Here is a 12,297-nt window from a genome sequence, read left to right as displayed (position 1 = left end):
AAGACTGAAGGGTAACGGTGGACTGGTAGTTACTAGTAGCGGTGCGAACTGCTAGAATATATTCCGACCGTACGAAGGGTTTCAGATATTATTTTGGAGCGAAAAAAATAAATAAATTGGATTTTTTTAATATCGGAGCGGGAGCTGAATAGTTGTATTGGATCCGGATGTAAGGAGATAGATATCCGTCGGATATTCGAGAATAAAATTGCATATATCTGATGGCTATCCGAGTATATCTTTTTGAGCTTGTAATTTTTTTCATATATAGTTGAATGGAGATGATTCTTATATGAAAATTATAGCTCTTATGAGATACACAACTTTGAAGTTGATACTTTTTTCATTTGAAGTCCTAATATATCCAAATAATTAAAAAAAAAACTTTAACCAATATATTGGATACTGGTAACTTCTCCAGCTTCACTCGAATGTGACTCCAATATTACTAATTTATATATTGAACTACTAATATAGTTAAGTTTTAGATATACTGAATGGTTAAATAATCATAACATATACGATATATATAATATTATTTTTACTCAATATCCAAAGAAGTATTCATGTCCAACATTATCACATCCAATTTGTATCAAACCGTATTCATAACCAAGACTATTTGCATTCGTATATATATCCGATACTATCTGTATCCGACTGACATACACCGTATTCACTCACTACATAGTAGAAGATCACTGTCACTGTTGCTGCTTGCTAATCCTTGATTGGTACCTCCAGGCTCCAAGTAGGGCAACTTAAGAACTCAGAAGAAATACACGTTGTTCACAAATATAGGTGCAGGGAGATCTCATTTGCAGGAGCGCACAACTTTATGCCACATATAACTGTGGCGCATGGTAGCCTTGCTTAAGAGCTCTAGCTATCGCCCTGATGGTGTTTGGAGTTGTCCTGCAGCAACCCCCAATAAGGGCAGCCCCATCTTTGCACCATTCGCTTACATAAGAAACAAAATCACCATCTGACACGCCAGTGGATTCCTGTACAGCAAATAAAACCTCTAGAATTTAGACCAACCTCAGCTTCGCTATGGAATACTATGTTAGTTGGACATCCTAGAAGATTGTGTTTGTCACACGGGAAAAAAAATGCTAAACAGGAGAACATTAGACATGGACCCTTGAACTATGCGTTCGATGAACTTACCACCCACTCTTTTTTCTCACCATCGTATCTTTCTCCACTGTTGGGATATATCAGAATAGGCTTGTCCGTGACCTATGGTAATGTGACAAAACAAGCCAAATAAATAGAACTGCAGCATGCAGCCTGCCCAGCACAGCATATTGTTGAATGATTTGTGCGATACTAGGGCAAATAAGAGCTGATATCATGATATGCATTTTGCATGCCTAAGAGGAACACCCATTTGTAACTAAGAGGAGCCTGAGGTGGTGGATACCTTTCGAATGGAGAGTATCAGTCCATGAATAAATCTTGGAGGTGTGCAATTTATTCCAACCGCACCAACCTTTGCACACGTGCCAACAATAGTAGCACATTCGATTAACGAGTCTCCACTCACAATATTAACTCCGTCCTTTGAGTTGAAAGAAAACCATGCAGGGATATTTATGTTACATTCCTCGAGAAGTTCAGCATATGCCTAAAAGACACTAGCCAAACATCAGAGACAATTTCACAAGAATCTAGTATAAATGCAAGGCAAAAGATCCAAATTGCAAAATAGTAGACCTGGGCTTCCAATTTGTTGGGGATTGTTTCAAAAGCGATCAAATCAGGACCTGCTTCTGCAAGAATCTGAAGCCTTCGCCGATGAAAATCTTTCAGGAATTCTAGTGTGCCAGCTTCACCGTAATCCCCACTAGTTACAGCAAAGCATAAGTAATTTCCAGCAGCAGTATGTGGAAACATGTGTAAGTAGCTAAATACCTGTATTCAGATCCATCAGCAAGATAAGCCCCATAACTTCCTATAGAAGCTGCAACCAGAATAGGATGATGTATTGGAGTGGATTGATTTGAATGTTCCTTCAAAAATATCTCATGCGCTTCACGTGCAATCTCAACACTCTTTCTTAACAAGTCTTCACTTTGTTCTTTTGAAAACCCCTTCGATTCAAACCCTTGAACCGTGGCCTGCAATAGCAAAGATGACAATCAGAACTGCTCACAAATTAATATCGCACGGAACTTAGTCTTAGAAAATTGAGTGTTTACAGCTTCGAACCTGATAGGACGCAGAGATTATAATGTTTGCACCAGCTTCTAGGTAGTCCAGATGAACCTGTTTCAACAAATACATAGGGAATTAGGGATATTAATATGCTGTGACAATCTGAAAAAGATTACTTGCGTATAATGAAAAAATATTGAAAATAAATAATAAATTATTTCTTGGGTAACTACAGAAAGAATTATAAAGGGGGTGTGAACAACTGGAACTGGTTAGCACTTAGCACAAGAAATTGAGAACAAAGGAACTGCTATATAGGTCCTTTTTGACTTTGATAATTTGGCTGCAAGTTTGCACCTAACAGTATCTGTAAGGTTTACCAAACAATATATGCATGTTAGGGTCTGGAATTATCATCTGAAATCATACAAACACTATTACCTGGATGTTCATGACCCGCCTCCACAATTCAAGCCAAACATGGGTTCTGATTTCTAAATGCCATATTCAAGGACTCGGTTCAGGCTCATCAGACCTGGTCAATTATCGAGTTGGAGTGGGCAGCAAATGCATTATTGAGTTCTCTCAGGCTGGTCCCAGGCAGGCTCAATATCAGCAACTAGCATAAATTTGTTCCTGAATGCTCACCAAATTCGGTAGCTAGCATAAAGTTTGTCCCTGAATTCGGCAGCAAGCATAAACTTTATTCCGATTTCTAATCACATGCACTATACATGGTGTGGTACTAAGTACTAACCTATTCTAGTGGAGCTGTGGGGACGAGGGGCAATCCAAATTTTTTTAGAACCACATTTCCAACATTCTCGGAACAAGAAAAGACTGCTTCCCTACTTGTAAACTAGTGACCAAATAAAAAAAAAAAACTAGTGACTTTGAGACTCCCGGTGATACCATAATCTCAAATTTTCGAGCTGAGTGAGTTGTTAATTATTCCCAATCTAGGAGAAAGGAAAAAAAGATTAAATTTTTGGAACTCGGACGCATTAAGAACTCAAGATGGACACCACCACTCGCTTCAGTTTTTCCTCACACGCATCATTCCTACTCCAATGTTCTAAATCACTCCACGAACAGGAGAGAGGACGCAGAGATCGAATCGGCGAAAAGTTGGAAGAACCGATGAATCCTAACAAACCGCAGCCGAATTGGCTTCACACCACGAGTGGGGTTCGTTTGGTGAGCGGCGAGAGGCTTGCCTTGCGGATGAGGTGCGGGGAGGCAAGGAGGCACTTGGCGCTCCAGAGCGGGTCGTTGAGGTCGGCGCCGTTGGCCTCGAGCTCCGTGGCCATCCCGCCGTCCAGCACCAGCCGCCCGCCGCCGGCCTCCACCCACCGCCGCACCGCCTCCTCCGCGCCGCCGCCCGTCCCCACCATCTCGCCTCCTCCTCCGTCCCGCTGCCACCTGTGATTTTGGAACGAACTGGGTCTTGGATGTTGCCAGGGCTGCTGACGAGGCAGGGTTTATGGCTATCTCCAACATTAGACCATCCCCAACTCTTTCTCTTCGTTTCCTTCCTTCCCAACCTAAAATTCGGAGCAATTACTTTTTTATCATCCTATCGAACGGAGCATGTCAAAATGCCATGAACCTGAGGTGCTCGCACATATACCACCCAAGATGAACAGTACTGTTCAGGTTCATTCCACGTTCAGCACGATGAACAAGTCCTAAGAGCTTAAAAAAGCAAAAAAATATGTCGATTTTTATACATGTTGTATAATTCATAAGCAACTTATTTTAACTAGATTCACTAAAAATCTTATGTAGAATTTAAACTAAAATTCCTCAAAAGATACTACTTTTATAACTTCTAGTAATTTTTAATATCTCAAAATATTAAAAAAACTAAGAAAAATCACTAATATTTCTCTAATGTGGTGTACTAATTTCTAAAATTATCTCATACCTAGATTATAAGATAAAAAAGTATGTTCCTTTGTAATCTAGATGTAATCTGGATCCCTTCTCATTCAGATTTTTGCACTCTAACATTATTCTCTTCCCCAACATTCTTCTAATATTCTATCATTTTCGTATAACTTCTAATATTCTTTTTTACACAGCACTATCTAACTCTACACATGCAGGTGGGTCCGAAGATCCACTTGACCGGGTCAAAATTGGACCTTAGTCAAAATTGGAGGGTGGGTCAGCTAGTTTGATTAGCCTTTGATTGGCTCACCGGAGCCGAGCAATGGCGGGGCTCAGCCGGGGAAGGGTACCAACAGGACCAGCGCGACGAGGTGAACCTGTCTGGGTGGTTGACGGTGACATGCACGCTGGCGAGCTAGCTCGCCGACAGCGATGGTGGCAGCGGCAATCTGTGACAACAGCGGTGGCACGCTAAGGTGAGGGAAGGAGGGAGAGGAGAGGTCGGAGAGCTTTAGTGAAGCACGATAGAGCTCATCGTGGCTCTGGATTGAGTGGGGATGGCCCGTGGCAACGGGTCGACATTGAGGCGGCAGAGCTCAAGGTGCGGCCGACACGGTAACTATGGGTCGGCTTGGCTCGAGGGAGGGGTCGAGGATGAGGTCATGTGCGGCTCGTCGTGGATCCTGAGCAGGCGATGGCTAGAGAGGACGGCGAGGAGGCGGCTCGGTGGCGCTGCGCTCTGCTCTCGAATGCTCTACTCGACACGATCACCGTCGACCCTCGCTTCCGCCTCTTCTGCCCGAGCGTGCGAGCCCATAGTCCACTCGTCATATGTGCGAAGGGATAGAAGAGAGTTTTGCGCCGCTGGTAACCTCTTTCCTCTCCCGTCCCGCACAGGCCCCTGACGCGAAGCTGTTGGAGCGCCGATTTTGTTCCCTTCGTGGTCTCTTTCCCATCGCGAAGGGAACAGGTACCGCGATAGGAACCCCTTAGAGATGGTCTTATCAATTTCGTTCTAGTGAATTACTATAATATCTAATGATCTATATTTTTTAGGCATATAATAAGATCATCTTCAACCATATTCATTTCATTTTGTTCCCTTTCTGATTCCTCTCCCTATTTTTATACTCTTTATTTCTCTTATCTCCAACGGCTTTCCTTGGAAAGGATTTGTAAAGAAAAAGTAGAGAGAATCATGCGGTGATGGGAATGTGAGAGAGAATCCCTTCATGAAAAAAACTGTGAAGGGAAATCGTTGGAGTGCTGAAGGGAACGAAAATCTCTTCGCAGAGGGAACGAGACTTACGAGGGGAAACCGTTGAAGAAGATCTAATCTATATTCAGAAAGCAAGAATTACGCTTATTCGAACTTCATAGGGAATACTTCAAAAAAATTAAATGCCGATACAACACGTATACTCACGTACATACTCACATCACTACACGCATGCACTCACACAACACCTCTTAAAGATCGAAGATGCAAAGCTCGAAGATTGATGAAGTCACCATAGACACATAATTGCCGATATCGAGCAAACCTGAGATACATAAAGACCAAACCTGATTTTTTTAATTCATAATAGGCAGAGTGTACAACCACCTTTACTAAATACCCAAACTGGCTTGGTTCTCGCTAGGGAATACTTTAATTTTGCAAAATAGGAAAAAAAATTCCCAGCTATGAACCTTTAATGTACATCGTGTTATATACGTACTTTTTTTTAACAGCTTTTGCTTATCCATTGGAAAAGCTGAAGTGCTACCAAACGACAGGGTCGTATAGCAATTTATAAGTACTAGAAGGTGATATTGATCTGAGAAGCGGAAATTGCCTCCCATTAGTGCAATTCTTCACAAATAGAAGTTGTGACGAACAAGATTGATTTACAAATTAAGCATCTCTAATTGGATTACAAACTTGAGTATGGTATTCCAAGAAACTTGACTGACAGTGATGCCCATAGCAGTACAAAGTGTGACTCTCCGTAAACGTCACCCTGTACCAGAATTTCAATGTCGTGCTTAACACTACAAGAAGTCAAGAACCGCCATCGTCGTCGTCAGCAGCAACGACACAAGAGCATGATGCTTGAAGAGGCGCATACACGTTTGTTGGCCTAGGTTCATTGTACCTACCGACAAAATATATTGCCAGCCAGCTTTCGGTTTTCTGAGCTTGCTCGATCGCAAGAGATGTTCATGGCCACGTGGAGCCCGCTGTCGAGGCCATTTTTGGACCAACGATGTAGAGGGCAATGGTACAACTGCAGTGCTGATGGTTGTTTCCAGTTCTAGTGAGAACATGTAGGCTCCATGTATAGCCATCTCCAAAGCACATTGGTACATCAGCCATTAACCAATAACCACCTACATTACTTGGAGTTGCTGTGTTTTGGGAGACAGGGACGATTGAGGAAGTATCAACTATACCTAACAGATTATATTTGACAATTTTTTAAGCTGTATTTGAGAGGTGGAGGAACAATGAACTACAAATATAGTTGTGATAACATGATGTATATCTATATGTCTAGGCACAACGTCGTTCACCTCTGCGCACACCCCCAGTTACGATCCTAAAGTAGTATAGTTGCGATTCATAAGATATGTCAGGTATTACAAATATATATAGTTGTAACTCAGATACCTTCTTTAATTGTAATTATATACTTTTTGTCATGTGATCATAACTTATTCGTCTCTACGCACACCCTTAGTTCCGATCCTAAAAATAGTATAGTTGTGATTCACAGGATAGACTAGTTACAAAAATATATATAGTCGTAACGTGTATATCTTCTTTAGTCGTAATTATATACCTTTTATCATGTGATTGTAATTTAACTATCTTTGACGTCGTAACTGTCTATTTTCTTAGTTGTAACCGATAATTTTCTTAGTTATAACTGATAGTTTATTGTGCGAGAGGTGAATAAGTTACGATCATAGAACAAAAAGTACATAATTACGACTAAAAAATGTATCCGAGTTATGACCATATAAATTTATAGTAACTAACATATCTTATGGATCGTAACTATACTACTTTTAGGATCGTAGCTGGAGGTGTACGCAAAGGTGAATTACGTTACGCTAGGCACATAATATATATATATATATATATATATATATATATATATATATATATATGTGTGTGTGTGTGTGTGTGTGTGTGTGTGTGTGAGAGAGAGAGAGAGAGAGAGAGAGGAACAGTCCAGATAGTATTCTAATTAATCATCACGATGATCATTTTCTTAATCACGATCACGATGATTAATAGGAATTCCATCCTGGTAGTCTCGGTACGTATTGTGTGTCTAAGATCAGAACACATGCATTTTCAACATATAATATCACAACAAAGCTGAATGAGCGAGTAATTGAAATTATATTACAAACATTAGAATATCATCATTTACAACAATTTACAATAAAAGATTAAAGAAACTACGCAACGGAAAGGTAACACCTACTAACACCAAAAGCTAGGTGAAGTCATATGCCCTTATACTCCACCCAAAAGCATGTCACATGAGTAGCTTGCACTACTCGTCACTGACATCGGCGGACGTAAAGTAGCCAAACACGAGCTCCTTCTCACCTGTGGAACCTGAAAGAGTAGCGTGAGTACCAAGTTACTCGTAAAACTTAATCCATAATGAGTACATATAATAACTTGACTCTAAGGATTATGTATTTAAGTCATTAGCAAGAAGTAGACCATATGGTTAAGTAAATTCATATGCGTAAGCAACCTAACATCTATGTGTGAGTATCTATACTTAACTCAAGTCACATCTACCCTGCAATATCAACCTGTACATAAATGTAAAAGGAATCATCTCATGTAATCAATAATCCTCAACAACTAAACCCGACATACCATGCCATATCCCCAAATTTAGAAACTCTACGACCGATGTGGATGGACAGAAGTATGCTCATAACCGAGAGCATGACAATTCGAATTGTTCTTACACCCTCCAGGGGGTACAACTTTACCCACACGACTCGGGTCCATCCTCTTAGCCCCCAAGACAACCTTTACCATACCCGGAACTACCCACTTGCACATACCCCTATGGCACTGGGGTTACCGCGAGCATGTCTCTGACACCTCCAGCTCCCCGCTACCTTGTTTCTCCTTTATTTTTCTTACGTGTCATAGGGCCGCAAGGCAAACGTTAGTACGGTGTATGATACAGCTCATTCATCCATTATCCGAATATGTGGTTGTGTGAAAAGTTCTAAACCAACGTCACCGACGGACGATGCTTAAATGATACAAGCGGTCTACGGCATCCGGGTTCCACTCTTGACATACCTCTAACACCGCCCACATCTCGCCTCATTCTCACATCTCATATATCCCACATCTTTATCATTGTAATTATGAACAATAAGTAAGCCCTAAGCTCATGAACAATAGTTGAACCATCGCACAACTTCTACCAAGAACCTATGCATTACTAAGTATTTCGAATAACTCTTAAGTTAGACATCAACAATATTATCAAGGTTGTAAGGATATGGATGATCAATAACTTAAGGTAGAGGTAATGCAATCAACATAGGTTCTACCCATATAAGCCCGACAACAACTCGCTAAACATGCAAACATACCTAAGCAATGACTTATCAATTTAGACTCCATTTAATTCAACCAAAAGGGTGCAATATGCTTAGATACTTTCATTGCTACTCTAGCGGTTGCCTGGCACTGTCTGCACAACACTCACAAAACCTAGGTTGCTTAGCATCACCCTCACTCGCTTGGACCGTCAGCACGACGTTCTCTAAACGAATCAAGAATGCATTGTATAAACAAATGAACGATGAAAAAAAATATGTAAATGATGCATTCTTGGGTAGTAATAGAGTGTCATGTTTCGAAAACATTTGCAAAAGATCGCCAAAAGATTAGGATTTCAAAGTTTGAAACCCCAGCCAAGGTAACCTAAGTACATACAACATTAAATGGCTGGCGGTCATACCGACATGGAAATGGTGGTCAGACTGATGGTGTGCAAAAGGTTTTAGCCTCTGACGGTCATACCGATGGTATGTCAGTGGCCAGACCGTCGTCTGGCGGTCAGACCAACCCTAGTGGCGATTAGACCGCCAGAACCTGCCGGCAGCACCCTTGCGGGATCGTCGGCGAGGACTTCGGTGAATCCTTCGGTGACAAAGGGTACCAAAGTACTCCACAAGACTAGGGGAATATTTTACGTGGTCATTTGGATGAAATGCATGGTCCGAACATGTAAAACTCCCAAAATGAGATCTAGACTTAGCTTTCCTAGGGCTTTCAGGCGAAAATCAAAATGACTGGAAAATGGTAGGAGGATGTTTACCTCAGTATAGAGGAACTTTGTATTAGATCGGAATCCTCCAGGGAAGTTTCGATCCACCGATTGGACTCCCGGAGGGTGAATGACCTCGCGAAGGAAGAAACAGCAAGGAAACCTTTTCGACGGGGAGGGGGAGAGGAAGCTCGGGGAAGTCCTTCGTGGAGCTCGTGAGAGTTCCCACCATTGATCTCTGGTCGTCGAACACGTTGAGCGGATATCACCTTCTCTCTCTAGGGTTTGGGGAGGGAGAGAGTGAGAGAGTGAAATGAGAGAGGGAGGGAGAGAGAGACCGATCGACCACTTAAGGGACACCTCTGTTGCGCTCTAGCGATTAGACCGCGAGGGGCATCGATCGGACCACGGGATACCCACATGGGAAGCCCACATGGATGTTCCCTGGTGGCCAGACCGCGGTGAGACCTGGTCAGACCATGAGAATGGTTCTTTTGCTGAAATTTTCTAACTTTTCCCCTTTTTCATTCTTCTTTCTTTTCTCCTTCTCTCCAAAGTATTTAGGGTCTTCTAAAGAGCTATAGGCTAACTTCAAGTATTTTGAACATGTTTAAAACTCAAATTATCAAACGAACATGCATAAACATAACGTTATGATGATTATAAATGCTTAATTACGTAATTGACATTTAGGGACGTGACAGAATGGACTCGCGTTGCGCACAAGCTAGTCAATGACCAGAATCCCACCTCATGTGAGCCAACAAACTATAGGAGCCAATCTACTGATGCCACGTACACATTCAAACCCACCCACTAGAGAAAGCATGCATGCATGCAGGAAATTGTAAAAATGTAATATCTCTATAACCATATATCCGATTTTTGATCCGTTTGAAGCATATTGCTAAAAAAATGTGCTTAACAAAATGAAATTCATGAAGGCTATATTTTAGTGAAGTTTTATGATCGTAATATAGTTACAACATGGTGAACACTCTAGTTACAATATCGTAGATAATCTAGTTATGCCATGCATTGTCGAGTATGGACTAGTTACAACATGGTAGACACTCTAGTTACAACATGCTGAATGATATAGTTACACATTGCCGATAGCAACATGGTCGCAACAATATTGAGTGAGTACTAATTACAATATGGTAAACACTCTAATTATAACATGGTGAACACTCAAGTTACAACATAGTAGATAATCTATTTACGACATGTATTGTCGAGTGTGGTCTAGTTACAACATAGTAGGCACTCTAGTTACAATATGTTGAACAATATAGTTACAATATTACCAATTGTAATATGGTCGCAACAATGTTAAGTGAGTACTAATTATAACATGGTAGACACTCTAGTTACAACATAGTGAACACTTGAGTTATAACACGATAAACAATCTAGTTACGACATGTATTGTCGAGTGTGGTCTAGTTACAATATGGTAGACACCCTAGTTATAACATGCTGAACAATATAGTTACAACATTGCCGATTGCAATATAATCGCAATTAGTTACAATCATTCAACCTGGACAGTTCAGTTACAATCTCGCTATGTATATATTTGTAACCGTTGTATGCATATAGTTGCAACATGTAGTTACAATGATTATATGGTTGCAATTGTTTCAAAGTTTGTCAAAACATATCCATAATGGATCTAGTTTTGTTAAGCATATTTTTAAAGTAAGATGCTTCAAACTGTTCATCAATTGAAGTTACGGTTTAGGAGAAAAATGTTTCAAAAATTAGATTGAGGAGGAAGTGGGATGGTGGGATTCCTTTGACCAACCTTTGACCATGCATGGAGTGGTGAGAGTTGGCTCACGGGATGCATTTAACCCATGGGGAGTGCATGTGCGCAGCATGCGTGGGAGTTGAACATACATATAGAATATATATATAACACAAACACTAGTATATATTTTGGCGCAGAAGACCCATGCAGAAGAAGATATATCTGAAGACACCAATAATTGGAGACACGCATGTAGATGAAGACAACTAGCAGAAGTGAATAAAAGCAGACAACTTCACGTGATTTTACGTTGGCTTCACGTGGTTATATCGGCAGACGAATACATTCCAAGCTATGAGATTCCTGGCTACTACCTAAGTACCTAAACCAAATTAAATAAGGGAGGAAAGGTCTTCTCGCGTGGCTATAAAAGGAGGCTTCAAGCATCAGAAGAGGGGATACTAGACAGAAGCCACCAGCCATCGAGTAAGCCGTCATGCATGTGCCTCACTGCTTACACAAAGATGGCTTAGAAACAGAAGAGGTGCTAAGAAATTAACCTCCAGGAAATAAACAACTCTAGGACATTGTAGATTGCTCAGTGTGTGTACATACAGGGCTGTTATTTTACACCCAGGATAGATACACTTATTCTACACCAGGGGAGCTACTCAACCCTAAGTGTAGAATAACACATTTATGTATGTATGTGTGTATTTACGATTCCTAAAAATTGTTATAGATTTTTTTACCATTCATGACATCAAGGAATTGTAAAATTTTCTTTGCAATATGCTCTTGTAGATATATTTTACCTTCTCCAATCTCATGTCCATGAAAATTATTTTTTTTCTTTACAAATTTCTATTTTATTTTTAGATAATATCAACCTGTTTTGTTCTACCTTTCTAAATAAATATTTCAAAATGAGAAATAAGTTATTTATAAAATTTTGATAATATTAACAGATCACCTATATAGACTAATATAAACTCTTGGTTTTCATTAAAAATATTTTGTATTTTCTTATGAAACAATGCAGGTGCATTTTTTTAAGCCTAAAGGCATTACAAGCCATTCAAAATATCCTTGTGGACATGTGAATGTTGTCCATTCTATAGATTCTAATGCCATCTTAACTTGCCAAAACCTAGCTTTCAAATCAAATTTTGAAAAATA

At 40.4% G+C, this 12,297-nt stretch overlaps 1 protein-coding gene across 1 annotated transcript; it reads right to left on the bottom strand.

The window, feature by feature from the left end:
• Positions 1-526: 526 nt before the first annotated feature.
• On the bottom strand, positions 527-3,739 carry LOC133906576 (homocysteine S-methyltransferase 3). The gene is made up of 7 exons (XM_062348519.1): positions 3,378-3,739; positions 2,215-2,271; positions 1,918-2,123; positions 1,720-1,849; positions 1,427-1,630; positions 1,171-1,242; positions 527-1,004 (listed from the first exon to the last, which is right to left on the bottom strand). Exons 1-7 carry the CDS (start codon positions 3,552-3,554, stop codon positions 837-839), a joined length of 1,014 nt encoding a protein of 337 aa, XP_062204503.1. The 5' UTR covers positions 3,555-3,739; the 3' UTR covers positions 527-836.
• Positions 3,740-12,297: the final 8,558 nt, after the last annotated feature.

This window comes from Phragmites australis, chromosome 23 (assembly GCF_958298935.1).
Source record: "Phragmites australis chromosome 23, lpPhrAust1.1, whole genome shotgun sequence".
Classification (NCBI taxonomy): domain Eukaryota; kingdom Viridiplantae; phylum Streptophyta; class Magnoliopsida; order Poales; family Poaceae; genus Phragmites; species Phragmites australis.
This window is presented reverse-complemented; position numbering and strand designations above follow the sequence as displayed.